Raw genomic sequence first — 24,460 nt, 5'->3', positions numbered from 1 at the left:
TAATACACTTAACTTACGGTCCAACTCTATTCCTATATATTTATGAACCAAATTGGTCATTTTTCCCAACAACCAAACGATTTCTAGAAATCTAATTCAAATGAAAATAAATCATAAAACTTGATAATTATTTATCAATAAACCTCAATTATTCATCAAACCAGTCTGAAAAACTAAAATTATAGTCAGGATCCAATTTGAAATTTTCTCATACTTTTAGAGGTCAGGACTGTGATTTTGCCAAATTAGAACCAAATTGAAAATATCATAAATTCATAACTATATATATTTTACCCATAATTCACCCTTTCTGTATAAAATCTTGAATTATTCTTCAAAGATAAACTTATAATTTTTTCAAAGTTCAAGGACTAACTGTAAATTTCTAAAATTGAAGGACTAAACTAAAATTTCATCATCTTCAACTTTGAGACCATACTGTCCAGATTTCCAACAAGTATTTTTCAAAATTTCTCAATATTCTTACCCAATACGCCAATTAAACTAATTAATCTCAAAATCATTACTCATAATAAAATCATCTAAAATTCAATCAATTAAACTATTACTCACAACAATTTATTCATAGCATTCCCATCAACTTATCAATCAAACCCAAATCATAATCTTTAAAACTATAGTCTTCAAGAAATTCATAATCTTAATTAATATCAACAATTATTCATATCAAAAACATAAATCTTATATTTTAAACTTATTTTCTCTAATTCTCTTTTTTTTCTTTATCTTTTGTTCTTTATTTCCTTTTTCTTATTGTTCCCACTCTTTAAATTTGAGACTTTCTTTTCTTTTGTTTTTTGTTTTTTGTTTTTTATTTTTATTTTTATATTTACCAACTCTTTATTCAATTACTAAAATGTCATCCATCTATTTATACATAAAACTTACTATTTCAAGGGTATTATTGTTATTTCCTATTAAACCTTTCTTTCTTTATTTCAAAATATTACACCAAATTTGTCTATATATGCAAAATATACTTGACGTGGACAATCCTTAATCCAATTCAAGAGATTTTGGATATGAATAGTTTATCCTTGCCTTTACAATGTGAGATATGTTAGGTTCACTCATAAAAACCCTAATTAATAGGTTATATTCTAGGTAGATTTCTTTTGATAGTTAAAATTAAAAAAAGACCCCCCTTTCTCTCTCGAGATTAACAGAACTAAAAAATAACGACACTGAAGTTTTGTATCAAAATGTTATTTTTAAAAAATTAAAAGTAATGGTTTTTTAATAGCAAAAAAAAAGATAAAGGACTAAAATATACTTTCCAAACAACTCGCAAAACCACCACCTATATTACTCAAGTTATTCACTGTAATCAACTATCTTGCAATTCAACCGTTCCTAAAAAAAAACATGCAATTGGATGTTAATATGAGCCCAAAAAAACTTAATCGTGTAAAATAAAATTTTAAGTACCAAATTGATTTTCTTAAAAGCACGGGTCCTTTTAGTTTCTTTCAATGTATAGTGTTTTTCAAAAATATTTTTTGTTTAAAAATATTTTTAAATATTTTTTAAAATTTTATTTTTATATTCGACATCAGTGTATTAAAATCATCAAAAAAACATTAAAAAAACTTTAATTTTTTTATTTTTTAAAATTAATTTTTGATGCCAGCATTCAAAAAAAAATCTAAAAACACAGTATAAAGAAAAAAAAATAAATGGAAATTGTTGTTGTTAATTCAATTCAACAACACAAATTGAACATCCATCCCATAAACTGCTCGGTGCACATAGTCCAGATTAATTATTTAAGAGAGACAATCAATCAATCAATCAATTAAATCAATTACTAGCATAGGCAATTAATGATACAAATGAAGACATCAATTACGCACAATTTTTTATTTTAAATGATGCTTATTAAGTAACCATAATTCAAAACAAGTATAGCTTCTTTTTTTTTTCAGGCGAAAAAGAGAATCTTTTGCTTCCATCAAGTCACCACATGTCATCTCAATATTAAACTACATGGGATAAAATACATGGTAATTAAGTTCATCTTCTTTTAATATCTTTGATATCACAATTTCATATTTTATGTGTATCAAAGGGTGGATTTAAATAAAAATATTTAAACCAATATCTGGTTATTGTCTCGAAAACATAATAAAAAAAATAGTGGAAATAAAAATGACATATTATCATGTAACTTGTATTTCTAAAATACAGAAATTTATTTTTAAATCATCTAAAATACATATTTATATTTTGTTGATCCTTGTCTCTTTAATCAAATATATTCTGTTTTTATTGTTTTCATTTTTTATCCTAAGAAAGTAATATATTATAAAAAATATATATATTGTCTATTTTCCTATTTGCTTCATCAAAAATAATATTCTCAATCAAAAGGAAAATTGTTGTTGGATTAAAATCTTACAAGAATATGTTAAAAAAAAATTACGAGATGGCGGGGGGGAAAGAGTTGATGGACTTTTATGTTGGGGAGACAGCTCAATGTAATCCGAAGAAAGGTTAGGGTAACAGGCCTGGAAATAGCCCACTACTTCGGGCCCAAAGAGTTTATTAATGGCTTTTAAAAAGGCCAGCAGGCAGGCCTTTTATAATTTTTAGCTACATCGATCAAACCGCTAATTGAGTCCATCTTTTTTTCAACATTTGAATTGAAGATATTTTTCATGGAAATCTCAAATCTCAACCCTTAAGAAATTCTCCTTTGGACCTAAAGGAGGGGTAGAGATGGGAATAACATCCCTTTCCATTCCCCGAATTATTCGAAGTTTCTACAAGTTCATGCATGACGGTGATACATTGATAGCAAATGGTATAGACTTTAATTCCTCGTTTTTTTCTAAAATAAAAATATGTCATGCTCTTTGTTTAACCCTCATCTAATTACTTTTACGGTAGACTAGATTTAATAGATTGATTAGAAAAATTCAAGTTTATTTTCGAGATTTAATAAAAAAAAACACATTTTTTTTAAATTATTTTGACGTGCTGATATTAAAAATAATTTTAAAAAAATTAAAAATTATATTTTAATGCATTTCTAAGTGAAAAATATTTTGAACCGCTACCACTATTTTAATTTCAAACACACCTTTATTTAATGAATTTGTATTTACTAGAAACTTAGTCCAAAACTGATTGAATTAACATTGAAAAAACAAAAAATTATGTTTAAAAATATAAGTTTAATAAAAAGTAATTAATCTAAATTAAATTAGATTATTTTTATATGAATTATTATCATATAAAAATTATAATTATCATCACCATTATTATTATTATTATTATTAATAATTGATCACATAGCGATGAGATTAAATGTGTTTTTTATATTACAATGTATAATATTTTTAAATTAAAAACATATTAAAATAAAAAATTTATTTTTTATTAGATGTGTTTTTTTATATTACAATGTATAATATTTTTAAATTAAAAGATATTTAAATAATAAATTTATTTTTTATTTTTTACATCAATTTATCAAAATCTTCTAAAAAAAATACCATTTTAATTTATTTGATAATTTAAAGATGTATTTTAAATAAGAAAAAAAATTGGAAAAGAAGAAAAAGCCGTGAAATTGAGCCCCGATACGGGTGAGGTGATGATTTGAAAGATGGGAAATGTACGTGTCTTATCAAGGACTGGAGTAACAAAAGGATGGGAAATGAAGGTTCATAGCCAATTCAAGTCGTTTCATGTCCAGGCCACCTTCCTCCCTTTTTCTTCTCTTTTTGGGCGGAGTTTCAAAAAGGAGCAGCCAGCAAATCAATCAAGCAGAGCTTGTTTTATTCATAAGCGTGATCTCCAATAGAATTTCCCTTTGTTTTTTCTTCATGCATCATCGCATGCCATGGCTGCACCTTTCTTTTCTTCTTTCTTTCATAAACAAGGACTATGCCGTTTAGGATATATAATATATATATATATATATATATATATATATATATATAGGACAGGTTTTATTTATTTATTTATATATACATATATTCCAACATGTCACTGATTAATTAAATATTTATGTTTATGTTAAATTAATATATATATATCTTGAACCAATAGAATCACATTTTCAAACCATAAACTATGTGTTAATTTAATGTAAGCTTTATAGGTACATGTTCAGACCTACAAACATCACCATATATATATATATATAAGCACGAAATGGAAACCCATACCACTCATATTTACTTAAAAAAAAAAATACAATCAAGTCCCCCATTAGCTAAGCAACTGAAATATAAATAAATGATTAATAATAAATAAAAGATGATAAGAAAAACCCATCGATCTATTGTTTTAGTAAAAACCCTAAGCCCTTTTGTTCCGACCATGAAAGACATTTCATGGTCTTATAATAAAAACTCCTTAGTCAGTTCTTACTTACACAAATGAACAACCTCACCCCCAAATGTCACACAATATGGAAATAAATAAATGTACCGTACGTCACCTTCTCATCAACAAGTTAATTAACATCTACATAGCTAATTAAAGAAAAAACAGCTTAATTAACTAATTAATTAATTACTTGCTGTGCCAAAGTTGCTGCTGGTTCTTCTCCTTGCTGAGCTTCAAGTCAAACTTATTAGTATTCCACAAATGCTGATCTCCTTCATTTATTTGAACCTGAAAGCAGCTGTTATCGTTCACTTGACTACCCACATAAGAGTTAGAAGGTGATGAATTCATGCCATTATAGGATTCAAGTTGCTGAAAATAATTGCTGGTCCTTAAATCCTCTTTACGCTTCTTGTTAGACTCTGTTGTCATGTTAAAGTAGATATTCATGCTCTCCCATTTCTCCTTGCACTCATCCACACTCCTATCATAGCCTAAACTAGCCATTTCTGCTGCTATCTCCTCCCAAAGGCCTTCATTCGAATACCCATTCTCTTGGAATCTTGAGTCCATGGAGGTTCTGAGCTGTATGAAGCTCAGGATCTCGGGCTCAGTCCATGTAATGTTATTGAACTTGTCTTTCTGAATCTTCTTAGCACCAGCGCTGTCCGGGTTTTTGTTGTGCCTTTGAGTGGCTACTGCGATTTGCTCAACTGATGATGACAGTTCTAGTCCTTTCTCCGTATGTTTCTTCAAGGCTTCCATTAATGCAGCATCTCTAGCTTCAATCCATGCTCTCTCTTTAGCCCAAAACTCATGTTCCTGATCGAACCGAGCCAACTCTTGTTTTGTCCACTCTTCCTCTCTACACATTCTTTCATGCTCTCTATCTTCAATGGTCTTCAACATTTTCTCCATCCAGGCATCTTGTTTCTCCATCAACTTCCTCATTTGTGAGTCCACAAAGTCCTTAACCTTTAGTTTCCAACTCTTTTTAGGCCTTGCAAGACTTTGGCTCTCATTTATCCCTTTCTGTTTTTCCGTTGATCGGTTCATCATGTTGTAAGCAATAGCTGAAAGGTCATCATCATTGTTTTCTGATGAAGAAGTCTCAAACTCAGATGTGTTGGAGAAACTCAGACTCTCACTGTGCTTGTTTTCTTGAAATGTTTCTTGACTTTCTTGGTTGATTGTGTTGCTCATTGGAGCTTGGTAAAGAAGTGTGTTGTTAACAAAATGGGTTTCCGAGGCTGAAGCTTGATTGCTTGGCTCTCCATAAAGGGCTTCAAGCTGCCTAAAGAACCTATAATGCTTGCCATCTTGTCTCCCAGCTTTCCCTTCCTTGGTTTTCTTGTAGTACTTGTACAAGTTCTCAAACTTCTCTCTACATTTCTTGCCACTTCTATGGTACCCGTGCTCCTCAGCCATGATCCTGAATATCAGCAAAGTCAAATTAACTCAATACTGCTTGTATGTGTGTACAAACAGACACACAGGTACAGATTTCAAGGAAATGAAAAACCTAACCAGAAGTTTACGTATTCTTGTGCAGACAATAATATGCCATTAATATAATGATTTGGCAATATTCAATAGTTGACTAACATACTCTCAACATTTCTCTCACACAAAAAGCAATTAATTAGTTTATTGACCATCATTTTTAGTAATTAAAGTATTAAATATTCAAAACATTCTTCTTGGGATGTAATTAATGAAGATCCCACCAGCTAAGTTATATTGTCTCTCTTTGAATTTTAAAATCATTAACTAGCTATTATTGTACTCCTCTCAAGAGAAGAGTAAGAAGAAGAAGAGACTAGCTAGTTTTTCCCATCATCCTGCAATTGCTACCAAGGAGTTCATAACAAAAAAATTAGAGAAGAGATTATAATACTGAGAACAAATACTTCTTGTACTGATCATCACTACACACGCACAAAGACGGCTATTGAAAGGAAATCACGAAATGAACTCAAGAGAAGATTTTACAAATAAGCAAATAAAATTGCTTTAAATCCTGGGGCATGAGCCCTTAAAACACACAAGAAGAAAAAAAGAAAGCGAAGAAGAAGAAGGAATATCATCATCAATGTCCACTTCGTGACAAAACAAAAAAAAAATTTAGGGTTTCCTAATCCAGTATCTGCAACGCAAGAACAAGCCTGATAGAATAAGAAATACTCAACAAAGGAAACAGGATATTTGCCCAAAAGGGCTTCGTAGAATTTATTTAGTTGAACAAGGAAAGTACCTTGAAACCTCATCCCATAATGGACCCTTTTGATTAGCCTCCTTGAACCGGGAATCAAGCCTAGATCTGATCTCAAGAAGAGTAAGAGTCTCTTGTCTTGGCCATCTACTATTATTTCCTCCATCATTTCCAATCCACCCAGCAGTAGTAGCACTTTCCATTTCTACTCCATATAGGGTACCAACACCAGCTGAACTACTAGTGCCAATTGTAGCACTATTTGTAGTATTAATATTAGTGGCATTGGTGCAGTAACGATCATGATGCCCACCAAGCTTGACTAAACCACTTGACAACATTGCTTCATGGCCAACCATAATGGACTCAAAGTGATGTGTTTGTGGTGCTGCGAGATTCCTACTTTGAACAAAGAATGGCTCACCCCCTTGCTGGGTTCCTTGAAAATGACTTCTTCCGGCCACCAGTTGCCGGAGATCTGGCATTCCGTACTGCTGGTGGTGTTCACTCATTTCTTGCTCCCACTAATCCCACTCCACTAGGTTTAGATAGCAAGAAAAATATACACTACAGACGAGAGAGATGTTTTCTTCTGGGCCTTCAAATTATAAAGAGAGATTAATTGACAAATTTGGAACTTTTTTCTTGGGGAGACAGGATCCGAGTCTACCGCAACTTTTCATCACTACTACTTCATTAACCTTTCTCTTTCTCTGTCTTTCTCTTTAGAGAGAGGAGGGAGAGCATTACGTAATGTGTATGGGCCAATCTGTGAGCGACAGATGTCAAACAATTACACGAGGATGACAACCCACTATTCGAGCTCTGATCACGTTACGCGTGTACAGTGTTTAGGATTTGACCTTTTGACCGACCATTTTGCTTCCTGTCCATAACATGATCAGTTTGGTACCATAGGAGAGAAGACATGGCTGGCTAGCTCACTCAACCCCCCAATCTGTTGCTTCAGGAAACCCAAAGGTTTGCTAGCAATTAACTTCTATTTTGGGTTTCAATTATCTAAGAAAACTAAAACCATAATAAACTTGATTATTTTTTTTAAAAAAAAAGACTTAATAATTCGGTGTGCGTATATGTATAAACTATATAAACTAGTTCGAAAAAATATATATACAGTTCATCTTTAAAATAAAAACTCGAAAAAAATCATTATGGTTTCACACATGTTGATTCCTTGTAAATATTTTAGTGGTGGGTCTCTCTATCTTATTTGTCATGATTGGCTAAGCTATTGTTCCAAAATTCCACATTCTTAGGGTTCAATCACGTACGTGTATATTACCCTAATTAAGTTTTATTTGATTATTGTAGTGCCTTTTTTTAGCCATCTTGTATTGCATAACCTTTTTCTCTAAGAATCTAATTAATAATGAGAATATTTTCCAGAGTGTTATAGGAATAAGTATAATAATTACTTTATAAAAAAGAGAGAAACATAAAAGAGATAAAATAATATATACAAGCTTACGTGAGAATATTCTTCCGGATGAAATCCTCTCTTTCATCGCTTATCTTTTTCTTCCGATTAAACTCGTAATTAATAAGTATTGATAGTTACTTTCTTCAAGGAGCTTTATAAAGCCTTCAATAGGCTAGAAATCCTACTAAAAAACAAAAATAAAAATTCAAAATTATAGAAGAAAGGAGTATACAATCTAAAAACAACAAGAAAAATCATAAAAATTATCAAAAAAAACATTAGGATATGATTTTCAAAATCTAAAGCTTCAACTATTGAAGTAACGATTCCATAACTATTCATAAAAAAACAGCTCATGATTAAAATTTTTTGTAAAAGTTTTAGTGTGATTCAACAGTTAGATTAAAAATTATAATTATTTTGAACTGTTATTCTAGTATGACGCGGCAACATCTCTTTCTAAATTTAAATTTATCAAACTGGTTCATAAATATATCTACTAAAGTATCCCTATAACCCGTTTAAAGTAAATCATCATCTCTGACCGTACAAAATTGCCCATTGTCGCAAACTTGAATTGTAGAACCTAACATCGCTTACCATATGAGGAAGAAGCACACGTACGGCCAGATATATGCGAGTAGCAGAAAGTTTCTGCCACGGAAAAAGGCATGTCGACCTTATATATATGGGTACGTATCACATTGTTTGATCATCCTCTAAAATCAGAAATTAATGTACTTAAACCAATGAATAGTTTAATTCAATATTCCTGGACATAGGTGGTACGAAATTGCCACCACTTATACGTTAGAGGATTTATTTATTTTTTTGAAAAAAAAGGTTGACTGGATTTTATTAATTTCAAGACAAAAGAAAAGGGTAATCTTAAAAATATTCTTAAGAAGATATTGTTGAGGGAACATCGTTGAATTTATTTATGTCTTCTTCTTTATTTAGGTATAAACTCAGGAATCTCTCTTACTAGTCTAGTTACTAAAGACATGTCGATAGATTCTCTCTAATAAATGAGGGGTACTGATACTTTAGAGAGTAGGTTACGTTACAACAGTGTAATATGAAAGCATATCCAAATACATTCAATACTTTCACCTGCTCCTTGCCATGCATTAATTAAATTGATTTTTCATTATAATATATAGATTTTTATATTATTCATGAATCACTTTTACGGTTTATACACGGGTTTAAATTCTTAGACTCTATTTTGTGGTTCATGGATACAAATATAATTTTTAGACCCTATAAAATTAATTTAAAAAAATAGTACAAAAAGGATTGATATTCAGGTATCCATCGGTGCCGGCCCGCCCGCCGAGTAGAGAAAAAGAAACTTTCCCGCGTTTCATTTCTCGTTCTGATGGGGTTAAAACTACACGTTTTAACTCTTTATAGCAAGATCTAACCCAAAAGTCAGCTGGTTTCTTCGTACTTCAATTGAATTCTCATAAAACTGTTAATGACCTCAGTAGCAGTGCTAGTTAAGGACAGTTGCTTTAGGCTTTGGCGGGCAGACATCTGATGATCTGATCCATTTAATTTGCTTTGGCTTCATGCATTCAAAGTTTGTCAAGTGTCTTACAAGCTATGAAATCTACGTACTAAATTAAGTTTGTGAAAGAAATAATAATAATATATATTAAGCATTAAAGAAAAGTAGGAAAACCGTGGCCTCACACACCCCAAACTGAAACCTTATTTTTCTTGTTCATGTGTCAACAAGAAGTGAGCTGTCCCTGCTGAATCTTTTCTAGAGTCCATGTTTCCCACGTAAGAATGGAAGAGGAAAGAATCTGAATCCCCTCCCGAGACACACTTGTCAGGCCTGATTACTTACCCCAGACGTTGCTGACCCAATCCATTCCCTCATGTTTGCATGAGTGGAGTGAAGTGAAGTGACTTCCCTTCACTGCTTTCTCTGTTCTCTTTCTCAAAGATTAAAAAAAAAGGGAAGGAAAGGCGAGGAAGCAGTATCCATAAAAGAGCCTACAGATTTGCAGGTCAGCTAGCTTAATCAGTCAAGTTGCACTGAACCAAGCCATACATACATTTATGAAAAATGCTACAACGATGAGGTCATTCTCATGGTGGTTCTATATATATATATATATATATATGGTAACCAGAGATGTTAATTGAAAAGATCTTCAATATGGGTGGATCTTTTAGAGGAACGCAATTATTTCAATTAATTCAAAATCGGAGAATAAATTTGCCAAGGTTAATCCCTTAAACAGACCAGTTAAAGAGCCATTGGTGTTAATTTAACTTTAAATGTCTCTGATTTCTCAACACAATTGATACAGTTTCCTTGTGAAACAGTCAACTCGATTCAAAAAATTGAATACTGATACTAAAGTGTTCATCTAATCATTAAGACTATAATATTACAGTGAGAAAATAATTCAAGTTTTTAACTTGAGGTTTTGAAACATCAATTATGAAAAAAGCATTTGAACGCCGGTATTAATGATGCAAAAGACTTTAGAGGCCAATAAGAGAATGACAAGCCATCTCACATAAAGATTTCTCAAAATGCTTTTGAAGATGATTTTTTGTTACACTGGTGTGGTTTTTTTTTAAAAAAAAAATAAATTAATATTTGTTTAATGGTTTTTCTTATGATTTTGATGTGATGGAATAAAAAATAGAAAAATATATAAAAAATTATTTTAATAAGAAATAAAAAAGTATTTTTACACCGCAGCAGGAGGGGGCTAGAGGCACTATTAGTCAACCCGTTTATAATTAAAAGGCACTGAAATAATAAGAGTTGATGTGGCAAAAATCATTTATGACCTGGAAGCTATAATAAAGCAAATGATTAAAGTTAAGAAAATGATTATGGTGAGTGGATTTATTGGTAAGGGGGTGGATTTGGTGATGAGGGAGACCTTGTCAACTATATACGAAGGAAAGAGGAGTTTGTCTTTGCCTAAAAGGGCAACGAGGGCCATCATTTCACAGCTGGACATCACAAGCCCATCATATCAAACTGTTGTACGGAGGGGTTGAGAATGTGGTGGGGCCCTGGTTTGGAAATGGGCGGGGGAGGTGATGGGATATGGAGATAGAATATGGATTCCGAGAGAGGAGATCGGAGAAAAAGGGAGGATCCTTTTTGCAAGGCATCATTGGATAATCTCTTGTTTTGCCTTTTGCTCCCCATTTCGCGTTGATGGCATTGGACGGCCCATAGGCAACGGTAACAAGAAAAGGAAAAAGGTCACAGTTCCGTGGGTCGGGACGAGAAAAAAAATAAAAAAATTAATTAAATCAAGAAAATAATTAAAAATACCGATTCGTGAAAAAAATAGATTAAAAAGTTAAAAAAATCCACCGATTCGGTTCGGTTTCAGTTTTTATAAGCCTGAAAGTGAAAAAACCGGGCCGAACTGGTTTTTATTCTAAAATAACCGAACTGAAACCGATTGATTTGAACCGTTTCTAGTTCAGTTTTTTTAAAAAAACTGATTTAATTATTTTTTTTCATAAAAACTAAATCAAACTGAAAATAATAATACCTCTAACTGTGGTTGTTGATGGAAGGAAGGAAGGGCTTTTGGACATTATTGCCACAAGCAAACCACACTAGCGGAAGCGCTTTTGCAAGTGAGAAACAGAAAGGTGTTTCGGCCACGTTGTTGTGTTGTTGGATGGAAGGACTTTAGGACAATATTATTCCTACATGCAGACTACACAAGCGTGGCATAAAGATGGCTTTTGTTAGTGAGAAACAGAAAGGTGTCAAAAACTTCACTTGTCTATTGCCGAGAGCTGACTGTACTCTCAATAAGTCTCTAGCAAGCCTAGTCAGCCATGCCCTACGGGCGAGAGGTGAATTAGTTACAGGATGGGGAGAGGCTACATTGCCAAGAGGGAAAAGACAATATATACTACTAGTGGAGAAAGGCTAGGGATTTTCACTCGCTAGCTAGAAAGTCTAGGCCTCTAGTGGGGTTTAGGACAAGCTATGACATTCTGCTTTTTTTTTAAATAAAAAAACAAAAACCATCACATTAGATGGTAAACCATTTGTTTTTATTTTTATTTTTATTTTATAAAATCCCATAGAGCTTCATCTGGTATCAATCCAAAGGAGAAAAAAACACAACCCTTCAACATGACAAGTCAAATATTTACGTTCAAGCCCCGATTACTTCAAAACCAAGAAATTTGGATCCTATCCTTTGGAAGCACATATATTCTGGTTCCCTGATGTACGATCATAAAGCTTCAATGCGAATTCTTGTAGAAAGTATTTCAATAAGTGTTAGATCCTTGACAGATTCTGAATTGCTAACATGAAATGCCACACCTTCCACGTTAGCACCTATATCTTTGGCAAGATATATATGATCTTGCACATTGTTGTGCACAAGACCGCATAGCGCAGTGGATTAGCGCGTTTGACTTCGGATCAAAAGGTCGTGGGTTCGACTCCCACTGTGGTCGTTTTTAAATTATCTATTTTTATTTAGGTCCTCGTTGTAACTTGATTGTTTTTTTAGGTCCTCATTTTAACTAAAAAATCAAGAAAGGAAATGCTGTTCTTAGGAGTTTGCCCATTTATGTTTTCCAATTCCTAACTTTCGTGCTAAAATGCCATGGACAAAATGATAGGGCTCAATTCTTTCTTACACCCTAAAATCCCATCATCTTCAAGAATCCCTCTTCTCCACATCCAACCTCCCCCTCCCTTCTTTTCCTCTCAAAATCTCCAAGAAAACCCATCTGAGATTCCTTCTTTCTGCGCAAACCAACAGCAACAACCCAACTCAAGAACCCAAAGAACCAGCACAAGAAATGAATTATGAGTCTTCCAATAACAATGGTGGTGGTGGTGGTGGTTTGAATAAAGATCAACCTCCCCCTTTAATCAATATCAAGTGGGGTGATTTATTACTGAACCCAAATCCTGATAACATCTTGGCTATTGGATTGACTGGTTTGCTTACATGGGCCAGTGTTCAAGTTCTTTGGCAGCTTTTCTTTATCTCTTTAGTCATTCTTGTTGCTGCTCTTAAGTACTCTTTTATTGCTGCTCTCCTTATTTTCATCCTCGTTACTCTTCTTTAAAGGTATTTTGTTCCTTCTTGGAGACTTTCTTGATAGATGTAATAATTTCTTGAATCTTGTGTGGCAGTGTTGGTTCTTTGAGCCCCCATCTGGGATCCGAGTGCTGCTCAGGTTTGCAAAAATTCGGAAAAAAACAGTTACCAAACTCCGAATTCCAATTGCTGAACTTCCCTTTCGCAAGCTAAAGTAACATTTCAATTGATGGATATTGAATAGAAACGCAGAGTCCATGTAGGTTACTTGCCGAAATCTGGGTGTAGAACACCTAGATGGTCAGAAGCGGGCACGTGTTGCAAAGTTTGAAGAAGGAAACATTATGAGCTCATTCCAGTACTGCACTCTCCTCTTGATGGGCCGCTTCCGCTGGTTAATTTTGGAGCCGAATTCGGGCAGAGTAGCTTAGTGTCTTCATGAAAACCTCCTGTTCGTTATCAATAATTAGCTGCAAAAGAATGGGAAAGAGAAGCTGAACAAGTAAAAGAAAGGCTCAAGGAGCGGTAAAATTGTGGTTATAATGTCGAGAAAGTCGTCTCCTGAAAAAGCAATGTTGGTTCTGTATTGTAATGGTCAAATTGTGAATAAAAAAGTTTAATCGGTGATGCTCTCTCCCTCCGGCATATACAGTCGTGCACAATCCTGGGCTCAGGCAATTTCTATATCCAACCAAAAAGAAGCAAGGGAAATATATTTGAAACACGACTGGATTCACATAAAATAAAAGCTCATATGCAATTTCTGCTTGAACATTGAATAATCCTAGTGCATCATGTAGCGTGGATTGTTAGGGCGAGACTTGTGAACAAACAGCTGTAACATATAGAAGCAAAAGGTTGGGTACAGGCTTCCATGGCTACACTCAGAAGCTTCTCCATACAACTCGATTTGGGAACTTAATTCACCATTTGAGATGAGCTGAAAAATACATGAAAATCTAATAAGCAAAAACCAAAGACTTGCATCAATCAGCAAAACAGATGTGCTACGATCAAACTTATTTTTCAGCTCTTTCAATTCCGGCAACTTCTGCCCGGGTCCACCCTCTAATGGTTATTTCTTAACACGAACATAAATTATAAGAAACGCGAAGAGAAAATAAAATTAAAAGAGAGAGAAAAAAGGTACCAAAAAATCAGCAGATGATTGTTTTTTATTAATTAACTGAGTTGAAGGAGGAGGAGTTTTGTTCAGTTTCTTCAAATATACCCCCAAACTATTAAGATGTTATCAATTTTACGTTCAAGCTGTCTTTTATATCAATTTTATCCTGAGATTAGTTTGATTTCTCAAATAGCATTTTTACTAAAATCACATAATGGATATGTTAAATCTTGTTTAAAATAATGTTTATTTTTGTTGTTGTTAGTAGAAGACTTACAATTTGAACAGACTCTGTTAAATATTATTTGAAATAATGTTGTATTGATTAGATACTTAGAATAAATAAAAGTCTTCGGTTGAATATTTCTGAAAGTGTAAATTGTTTGGTGGTAAAATGGAGACATTCTTTGTAATTTGTGCATACTTAAGTTCTAAATATTAAGGAAAGAACTTTGCTTGGATTGTTATAGAATTAATGGATATATATAAACAATAAGACGATAGGTAAATTAAATAGAACTTAAATAAAACAAAATGAAAAAAAAATATTATTGACATGAAAAGGAGAAGGTAGATTCACACAAAATCAATGGGCATGGGCACAGTGTGAGTTCATAATTCAAGACATGACAAAATAATAACACGGATGAACAAGAGTGGAGTTTTTTCTACCCGTAAATAGCTTAAATTTATTATCTCCACACTACCATTAGCTTTGAGCAATCAGGATCGATGCATTTTTCTTTAATATAATTAAAACAATTCATTTTATGAGAGATTGGAGCAAATTAAGAGGATTGCCAAAATAAGTATGCTGAATTTATTTTCTTGCTACGTCCTTTTCTCACTCCGCATTCATGATGATAACCAAGGCAGGAAAAGAAGGAGGCCAATTTATTTGGTTGCCTGCGGAATAAAAGAGAGAGAAAATTGAAGAAGAAGAGTGGAGAAGAGAGCACGGCTTGAAAGAGGAGGGTTTGGGAATTGAAAACGTGGGGATGGGGTAGGCTTGATTTGTATTCACTTCTAAATGATTTTTAGAATTATTTGGTGTCTAATAATTTTTAATTTATAGAAAGTTAAAAAAACACAAGTGTAAAACAAAATTAAAAAAAAAATTTCATATGTTATATAAAGTGCTACAGTCAGAAGTCTAAATTGAGGACACTTGAACTTGAAAAATCAAATTACATTTAAAAAATAATAATTTGAATACAAACAAAGTTGAGGGATCAAAACCGACAAGAACACCTTTGCCTAATGACAAGGGACTCAACTGGGTATTTGCATTCACTGCAACCGAAAGGATTTTTTGTTTTTTTGAGTTTCATGTATTCCTTTATCATTTCAAACTTTGATTTTATAAAAACTAAAATAATTTATTTCATTTTTATTTATGAACATATACTTTTAATTTATTTTACATGTAAAAATTTAACTTCCAACAAGATTAACCAAATATTTTTTTTAAAACTATAACTAAAAGTAATTTACTTCTAAACTGCAACTACAAAAGCGACTACAATGTCAAAATCATGCTTAGTTGCAGCTGAAAAATAAAAATAGAACTGAATGAACTTTATAAAGGACTAAACTGTGACGGTGCTTAAAGCGGAAGAACTAGATTGTATTTTGTACCAAAGTGAAAACTCTACCAGGCTCTTGGGCTCTACAGCTTTAGTGCTTGTTAAAGATTTAACCTGCTCAGAAGAATTAACATGTATGATTAGAAGGTTCCCAAATTAAATGCAAGGGGATGATAAATAGCAAGCCTCTCTCTACCTCGCAAACCAAACAGCTGAGCAGTAAAAAATCTCACGCTGAAAAATTGCAATCATAATATGAGGCCAACAGAGTGAAGCAATTAAGCAAATGATGGCACATCAGTGTAACTAGTAATATGAACCAGCCGCCCTCAACTTCTTCCCAGATAAAAGTTCCTAACACATGGTGGCATTTCCACCAATGTTGCTTGGTATCGATACCCTGACAACTTCCCGCGTATTTACAATTGTAGCTACAAGGGTTAGATCATGGCCGATACAGAAAGGACAATCAACAACTTGTGGAAGCCCAGAAAGTATCATGTCAATGAGAAGAATGAAATCCATGCAAGCAGCTTTATCATTCCTCTATCTGCAAAGGAAAAAACTATGTGCAGCAAGATTCCTGCCACCAACAGAATAAGATGACTTATAACACATTAAAAGCACATCATGTGGGATTGAATGAATGCGAAATCTGATAGTATATCTATATTCTTGCAGAAATCTAATAATTGATCTCTTATTGTAATGCCTTGAACTACGGGGCATGGGACAGGAGGTAATGAAAAATATCATCTATGATGTTCGCTGGTTGACGATAATAGTACAACACCATGCATCTAAGCTATAAATATTCCAACAAAGATATTAAAGAAAATTTTATTTGATTCATTAAGTATTATAAAACGACAGGCACACCTGAAATACGCACCAGATGAGCATCAGATCTATGGCACATTGCTATGAATAAAGATTTTACCCGGGGTTCCCCTCCTATAGATTTGTCATCGAACTTGAGCGGCAACTGGATGGGAGATAGAGTTATTTATCAGTTCCTGTAAAGTTTCCATGATATAGGAGAATGGGGGACGTTTAGAGGGCTCACTGCATTGAAAGGAAAGTCCGTTAGAATATGACGGAAAGGGGAGAGAGATATTAAAGGCAGGCGTTGTATATTAGTTAGTTCCTTGTCCTGAGTAGGGTTTCTTGAAGATAAACAAATTTCACAGTTGAGAGATAAAATTAGTCCATAAACTCTTTGGAAGTTGATGTAATTATGACCATCCACTTACTTATCCAAGCAGACATCAATCAAGGCAGCCACTGAAGGATTTACACTGCTTGGAATCTCAAGCCTTTGGCCCATAAAACCAACAGCTTCAATGATCTACAACAAAATATAAGACACTCATTTAACATAAATAATAGCATTTGGGTTCTGTATAATGCAGAACCATGTGTATGTTAGTATCCAGTTCCAGATGACTACAATAATTCTAGTTACAGACTTCATCTCCGGCAGCAGCCAGTCATATATCTTTAAATAATAAGGAACAATCAACACCCTTCACCAGTTGACCCTTCCCTGGGACTTTATTTCTTAACAAGGCATTTTCCTTGAAGGTCTCACATCCATTCTCAAGTTCACAAATATAACTTGATTAAGAGAAACCGATTCTATTGTATCATCTGTGTACGAGGTTGTAAGCAAATTGTGAAATGAAGCATACTAAAGCAAATTACCTGTGCTTGTTTTAAGTTTCTCCAGGGCTGTTGCAGTGTCATAAGTTCCCACAAGATTACACCAAAGCTGTAAACATCTGATTTCTCATTTGATCGCTCATTACGGAGTACTTCTGGGGCCATCCACTCAGGCTAAAGAAGAGGAGCCAGAATTGTAAATTTAGGTTAGTAACCCAATCCAGAATTTTAAATGAGAGGGCAAATTGCTAACAAATATTTGATATTATATATTATATAGACATGTGTTATAATAGAGAAATCAATTTGAAATGCATGTACTAACTCATGTCAAGCAAAATTAATTTAAGAATATTTTTAAAATGAAAAAACTTACATTATAATTATTTTTGTCGAATTTTCATATTTTGAAACTGCTTTATAATAACTTCATTCTTAATTTCATCAAAGATATTCTTTCTTAATATATATAATTAAACTTTCTTTCATCTATTTCTAAATCTTTTAGGGACCAATGAAATTATTGATAACAATTCTGTGTTGACTTGTTGTTTTATACAAGTGGGTTAAATATAGATATTAATATATTTTTAAAAAATTTTTATTGTGTCACTAATTTTTTGAGTTGTTCAGTATTTCATTTTTAATCACTAGTAAGTTGTTCACCATCATTTTTCATATGAAATTCATAACAAAATACATATTAATTCATTAAAACTTATTTCAATTCATATTCATATGCATATAATATTATCCATACAAATTAATTTACATAACTAATTATTAAGAAATAAAACTAAAATTAGACAATGGAATAAATAGAAAAAATGAAGGAAACTCATCCAAAACATAAAGCATAAAGCATAAAGGTTACTTAGTTAACTAATTAATAGTTTTGGACTTGAAGAGAAATTTTGTAGAAGGAAGAGAGGCAGAAACAATAATTCAAAAAAAAAAAGCTTGGATCAATTAGTTATTAATAAAAAAAATTAAACTTGTTAAGTTATTATATTAAAATTTTAAATAAAAAATATTTTTAAAAAAAAGAATTAAGGCCTTAATCCCCATTGTGGCTCCACCAGTGCACGCTTCCTTCATATAACATACAATAAGAAAGTGCATGTGACAACTTAATGATTCCAAAGTAGCACTTACTCTCCCTGCAGCATTTGTTGATGAAATATATGTCTTTGCTTTTGATCGTGAGAGACCAAAATCACAAATCTGGATAAACATTTTCCAAGTGGAAACAATGTTAGGCTCCTCATGCATAGCATAGCATGTAAATGATCATTCCCACTGAAAAAAGGTCATGAGAAGTGTCCACATTTTAGTTGTAATAAAATTAGCTTGCTCTTTATTATTTCTTAAGGGTAGAAGAGGCTGCTTGGGTCATTTAGCTATTTTAATTCTATTCTAAGAACTAATTAGAAACTTCAGCATCTGCTAAAAATTTGGGGAGGAATCAACAATGGATTAGCTGTTGCAGTCCTTTGGGCCTTTGTCAATGGGAGATTTAACCACTGCAACTAATTTAGGGCCAAATAGCGTGGAGGGGGGGGGGGCGCATTATTTTTGGGTTTAAGATTAAAGGTTTTAATTCTTGAGCAGAGCAGCAAGTTTCTGAGCATATTATTGGAGAGAGGAAAAACTTTATCCACATATCACAGTTTAGGAATGCTAACCTTTACCGTATATGTACTGTCCACCAAGAGATTTAGAGATTTCAAATCTCGATGAACAATGGGAGGTCTAAACTGATGAAGATAGTTCATTCCCTTAGCCTGTACAGAGAAATAAACAACCCCTAAATCCAGGAAATTTTTTATTCACTTCTAGATGATGATGCTAAGGTTCCAATTTTTTTCTAGCAATTGTTCCGCTGATTATCTATTTTTCTTAGAAACAGAAATATTAGCCAAAAGAAAACAGCATACCACATCATATGCCATATTTAAGCGGCGCCTCTCATCCAGTATCAATGCAGCATCATTCATATGTAAAAGTTTGTGCAAGCTGCCTCTGCAGTGTCCAAAGAAAATTATTCACATTAATACAGAGTTGATTTCCTAAAAAATACCTACTGATTCATAGAAAGAATCTTAATACCTTGATAAATACTCCATAACTATGGACAAGTTTGGGGGCTGGGTAACAGCACCCATAAAAAGAACGATATTTGGATGTCGCAAACGTTTCATGATAGCAACCTGCCAAACAAAATCAATGTCATTGAGTAAAAATTCAAACCACAAAAAACTCGAGTCACTATTAGCTCTATAAAAATAGATGCTGAAATTTTCTTTTCTTTTCCATTCTTTGATCCTTCTGTGTTTTGGTGAGGTTTACTTTTAGCAAGCATGATATAGGTACCTCACTCAAAAATTCCTCAAAGCGCTCTGCATGAAATTCTTGCTCCTCAAGAATTTTGACCGCAACGTCCTGATCATATTTGATATTGTCAGTGCTAATGAAGAGCAAAGCACTAAAATAAATATTTGGAGCTTCAACAAAGAATTCGTTATATTATGGCAATAAAACCCATAGAGCTGATAGAAACATTCAATATGAATACATTGTTGAAATTTACTAGCTATATCACTAAGAGAGGTAACGTAAAGAGAGGCTTAAGCAGAATTCAGAAAAGGCACGGAAAGAACTGCAGGACTAAGACAAGAATTGACACACTCAAATGATAACTTCTAGACACAAGAATGATTTCTAATCAACACAAGATTATTTTGCACATTCTGAAGAATACATAAAAATTGCTACTCTAGATATCCTAACTGCTGTTATAGGTCTACCAACCATGATACAAGGTAGTCCTGCAAACAATATCCTCCCAGAAATCCTGAAGAGAAAATGACAAGAATGGAGATTGGATTTTTGGAAAGGCACCAACTTTTATAGTAGAATCTACATTAGAACACCATTTCGCTGCTGGGTTTTCTTATAGATAACATATAAAAAGAATCTTGGTATCTCATCAACAACAGCAATCATAGAGATGAAAGATTCTGTGAAATAAGAACCACTATACATACATATTCAAAACAAGCAAAACAAAATGCCAGAGATTATGAGATAAAAGAAAGAAATGTTTACCGAACCACGCCAGTCAGCATGATAAACAGTTCCAAAAGAGCCTGAGAAGCATTTGTCAGTATCCTTCATGAATGAAATCTCACTGAATTGACAAACTAAAATACATTGGACGTATGAAGGGGATACTAATAGCTACCGTAGCATGCAGTAGTGAAGTCCTCCCAAAGTTCAAATGAAAAAGTACCTGATCCAATTTTATTCTTCAAAAGAAGTTCACTCCAGGGTACATCCAAATCTTCCTCTTCAAGATGAAGTTGATTGTTTGATTTACTTGGTATTGACTGGTTTAATTCCATTAACAACAAATTATTTGTAGCAACACGCTTGGGATTAGAGATGACAGGATCTGTATATTTTTGCCTAACTGGTAAGACAGAACTTGACAGAGAAGTGTCACGGTTGTTGCTTGAAGTGGGTAGAAGGTTCTTCTTGTCTTTACCGAGCCTTGAAATAAATTTGTCATCTTCATCAATAGTAGTGCCTGCAAATCCAAGGTTTAGAAAGTGTCAATAATAGATTACTTCACTGAATCTCAATTGTCTTTAAATACCATTTACAAGCATGACTTGCCATTCTAGCATTTCCTTTGGCAGGTCAGACTCAGAGTCACTGTCAGACACATCATATGTGCTGTAACTAATCATATTGAGCATTACAATCAGAATATTTTAGCCTTTTCTTTTTTGTTAAAAATTCTTTATCTTTTTTAAAAACTATTACAGTTCGATAAAGTTTGATCATAAGAGATGAACTTATTCTTTAGTTATTTACTTCAAAGCAAATGATCAGAGTATCGTATAATAAATATGGTTCTGTAGATACTACGAGATAACTGGAAATTCCAATTTGAAGTCACAGAGAACGTACTCTGCATCTCAAACAATTATGAAAATGTGTAGGGGTTGTTTGAGGAATAGGATAAACAAATATATTAAATAATGCACAAGTTTCTCCTCATCTCAACTGATTATGACAAATAAATGCCAAAGTGATCAATCATGCATTCTAAAATATTATAGCGATGCATGTATGAAGTAGATAGGGAATCACCTGAAGAAGAATTATCAAATACAAGATTAAGTGGCTGGCTGTCAAGGAAGTAGAGTTTGGCCAATGTCCTGAAGTCCTCGGTTGTTTGGTTAGATTTAAACCTTGGATGAGACAATGGAGAAGAAACTAAGATTGAAGATGAACAATTGAGCGAGGAATCAGGCTGGCTTAGGGCTCCTGGATTTCTAAGCAAATCAACAAAGTATTCCCTGAGGATTACGAAATTAATTCAGAGATCAACCACTCCATGGACCTTTCATTTCAACAATTATAGAGCAATAGACCTACCATAAAAGAAAAACTCATACAGTAATTCCCTAGATAGGTCAGCCATTCAACCTTCAAAAAGCACACTCGCAATTTCGAAGAAATGATCTTGAAAAACAAAAGCAACCATCAATTATTCTCACATCCTCTAACAGCAGCAATTACTTAAGCAACTTTGATTAACTTTTGGACAGAATGGAAAAGAATCGAATGCTGGTGGAATGAGAACTTCACCCTTGAAAGAAAGCCATTCCACCATTCAGACAACCATAGCAGGCAAAAGTATAGTTAAATGGTGAATGGCCACCTATGATTATGCAGATGGCACCCTTTCTAACCATGTCAACAATAGCAGGTATAATGTGGACTCCGGTTATGCCAAGTATCAGGGAGAAACAATGCTTGCTGTTTGTGTAATCATTGCAGTTCAAGCCATATTAATAATGTTTCCTCAAATATCCAAGAAAAACAATCCACCCCGCCAACATTATGTGGGAGATGCTAAAGTAGACAGTGCTCGTGTCAAAATTTCAGGATGCTCATGCTTTTCCTGCCAGTTTCTTTTGAGAGAAAAGTTTCTGTCAGAGCAAGGGGTTCATTCATTCATTTTTACCAGGCACATATCAACGGTCAATTAAGAAATAATTCACTTGGACAAATTAAGATTATAAGGAAAGGAAAAAAAAAATGGCTCAAGTTCAACTGCAAGCACAAACAGGTCCAATGTAAGAACCCGGATGAATCTTACAGCAATCCAAGATTCACCCATCCTCTCCCATTCTTCACTTACCACTTTGCACTACACACCACTAAAGATATCAATATATTTACCAACCTCCAAATATTGATTTACTCGTATTTCAAAGCTCTATTGCTCCACAGTTCCAACCCCCTATGTAGTGAAATTCAAATAAATATATGGTTGAAACTGCATACCTGTCATTACCAACTTGTACCAGACAGGATGAAACGACATCTCTTCTGCAGTATTTACATCCTTTAACAATTCTGCAAGGCAAGTTAATCGAGTCTGCTAATACCTGAAAAAAATCATAATTCGAGAAAAGTCAATAGAGACATTTATAGTTTGGAAGACATAAATACATCCAATAATTAAAGGAAAAATATATGATCAATATGTTGCATTTTTCCATTCAACATCCAAATAATATGTATTTAATACAAACATGGGCAGCATTAAAATGCTGCAGAATGCAATGAACAAAAACAACGAAGTTGTGAGATTTACTTTAAACAGCAATGCACGATGAACACAAAGGCCAATGGATAAGCTTCCAATTGGAAGCACAACAGAACGGAAGCGCCTTTTCATCACTTCAGTACATTCCTTCCAGCATTCGGCAAAGGCATTATCATCTTCATTGAGGACTACACCCCTGAGACAATAAAGAAAAACCTTGTTCACAAGAATCCTAATACAAGAATTCACTGAAAACACCCGAAACTGAACATAACTCAAGAACTCACCCCATAAGATTACAAACAACAATCGCAAGGTGTTTAACCACATCTTCAGTTGTACTCAAGCTGCTCGAAAGACCAATAACTCTATTATGTACCTCCTTCAAACCAGGATCCCTGAATCTATCAATCAAAACCACTCCTATTGACAAATCATTAACAGCCTTTAATGATTCAAAAGATGGGACACGACTATCGGCACTTATGCTCCATGTATAAGGATCCAATCCATGTATCACATAAAACCCATCTGGAATTCTATCAAAGTATGACAAACTTCCATTCACCTGATACAAATATAACCGAAAACACACACACACACACACAAACTTCAAAACACGTTTGCGGTACAAAATTTAAAAAAAAAAAAAGCAAAGGAGAAAATCATAAAATATTTAAGAACATAGGCAGTAAAATTTTCTTGATATCACGTCAACAAAATCTTTCTCCAAGCTCCCAAAAGAAATCTCAATTTGTGATGGGGCCCACTTCAGAGAGATATGCTCGTGCAATGAAAAGTATGAAAAAAAAATTACCCAGAATCGATGAGAAAGAGACTCGGGAGAATAAGGAGGAAGTCCTCTTTTAGTATTGTCACTAGAACTGAAATCCAAGAAATAGGGATCATTAGCTGAAGCAGCCTGTGAAGATAACCTCAAAGCAAGAGCAAGCTGTAACTGATAACTCTCTTCAGTTTGTTTAGCCCGGCTCTTAATTGTTGCCTCTCCTCCACACCAACTATCCATTCCAAACCCTCGATTATCAATTACTGTACTTGAACTTGAAGTCTGAGTATTTGAGCATGGAAGAGACTTTGCAGATGCTAGAAATGGAAATGATTTTCTGGCATGGATTTTTGGTTTAGCTTGGAACTGAATGGAATTCACTAGAGGAGAGGAGAGGGAATTTCTTTCTTTTCCTTAGTTCGGTGGTGGGCGTTTGGTGGGGTCCAGTTCGGATGTTATGGGATTCTGCCAAGTTCAGTGGATGGCTGGGGTATGATTTTGTGCGGGTGGGTGGGGGGTGAAATTGGGATAGGGGTGTCACTGATTGGTTGTTTGTTGTTCTTTCAATTCTTCTGTGATTTGATTGGTT

The 24,460-nt window shown here is 33.6% G+C and overlaps 2 protein-coding genes and 1 non-coding gene across 8 annotated transcripts; 1 reads left to right on the top strand and 2 right to left on the bottom strand.

Annotated features, from left to right (window-relative positions):
• Positions 1-4,288: 4,288 nt before the first annotated feature.
• LOC133704855 (trihelix transcription factor PTL-like) lies at positions 4,289-7,255 on the bottom strand. Its single transcript, XM_062129871.1, has 2 exons — positions 6,614-7,255; positions 4,289-5,791 (listed from the first exon to the last, which is right to left on the bottom strand). Exons 1-2 carry the CDS (start codon positions 7,081-7,083, stop codon positions 4,546-4,548), a joined length of 1,716 nt encoding a protein of 571 aa, XP_061985855.1. The 5' UTR covers positions 7,084-7,255; the 3' UTR covers positions 4,289-4,545.
• A 5,159-nt stretch (positions 7,256-12,414) lies between these two features.
• TRNAR-UCG (transfer RNA arginine (anticodon UCG)) lies at positions 12,415-12,488 on the top strand. The gene has a single exon. It is a non-coding gene; the product is annotated as a tRNA-Arg (tRNA).
• Positions 12,489-16,009: 3,521 nt separating this feature from the next.
• LOC133705399 (serine/threonine-protein kinase CTR1-like) lies at positions 16,010-24,455 on the bottom strand. 6 transcript variants are annotated; one of them, XR_009844256.1, is made up of 16 exons: positions 23,902-24,439; positions 23,372-23,652; positions 23,133-23,280; positions 22,820-22,923; positions 21,617-21,825; positions 20,751-21,047; positions 20,567-20,607; positions 19,832-19,900; positions 19,568-19,668; positions 19,396-19,480; positions 19,144-19,242; positions 18,614-18,682; positions 17,501-17,632; positions 17,050-17,144; positions 16,689-16,861; positions 16,010-16,379 (listed from the first exon to the last, which is right to left on the bottom strand). XR_009844256.1 is itself a non-coding variant. In XM_062130577.1 (16 exons), the coding sequence occupies exons 1-15, from the start codon at positions 24,109-24,111 to the stop codon at positions 16,762-16,764; spliced, it is 2,040 nt and encodes a 679-aa protein (XP_061986561.1). In that variant the 5' UTR covers positions 24,112-24,440; the 3' UTR covers positions 16,010-16,379; positions 16,737-16,761. The 6 variants fall into 6 exon arrangements, 2 of the variants coding, with proteins under 2 accessions (XP_061986561.1, XP_061986560.1); XR_009844255.1 differs by having other exon boundaries at positions 16,676-16,861; positions 23,902-24,438; XR_009844257.1 differs by having other exon boundaries at positions 16,676-16,861; positions 23,372-23,431; positions 23,902-24,436.
• Between the last annotated feature and the right edge of the window lie 5 nt (positions 24,456-24,460).

The sequence above is a fragment of the Populus nigra genome, chromosome 10 (assembly GCF_951802175.1).
Source record: "Populus nigra chromosome 10, ddPopNigr1.1, whole genome shotgun sequence".
In the NCBI taxonomy this organism is placed as follows: Eukaryota; Viridiplantae; Streptophyta; class Magnoliopsida; order Malpighiales; family Salicaceae; genus Populus; species Populus nigra.
This window is presented reverse-complemented; position numbering and strand designations above follow the sequence as displayed.

What these genes read in the sequence shown, in the direction of transcription:
- LOC133704855 (XM_062129871.1), bottom strand. Translation starts at nt 7,083, where the DNA reads ATGAGTGAACACCACCAGCAGTACGGAATGCCAGATCTCCGGCAACTG. An exon ending in TTATGGGATGAGGTTTCAAG is followed by an intron (nt 5,792 to 6,613) that starts GTACTTTCCTTG and finishes GCTGATATTCAG; the next exon opens with GATCATGGCTGAGGAGCACG.
- LOC133705399 (XM_062130577.1), bottom strand. Translation starts at nt 24,111, where the DNA reads ATGGATAGTTGGTGTGGAGGAGAGGCAACAATTAAGAGCCGGGCTAAA. An exon ending in GAAGAATAAAATTGGATCAG is followed by an intron (nt 20,608 to 20,750) that starts GTACTTTTTCAT and finishes AATGCTTCTCAG; the next exon opens with GCTCTTTTGGAACTGTTTAT. An exon ending in TAAATATGGCATATGATGTG is followed by an intron (nt 19,243 to 19,395) that starts GTATGCTGTTTT and finishes TTCTCTGTACAG; the next exon opens with GCTAAGGGAATGAACTATCT.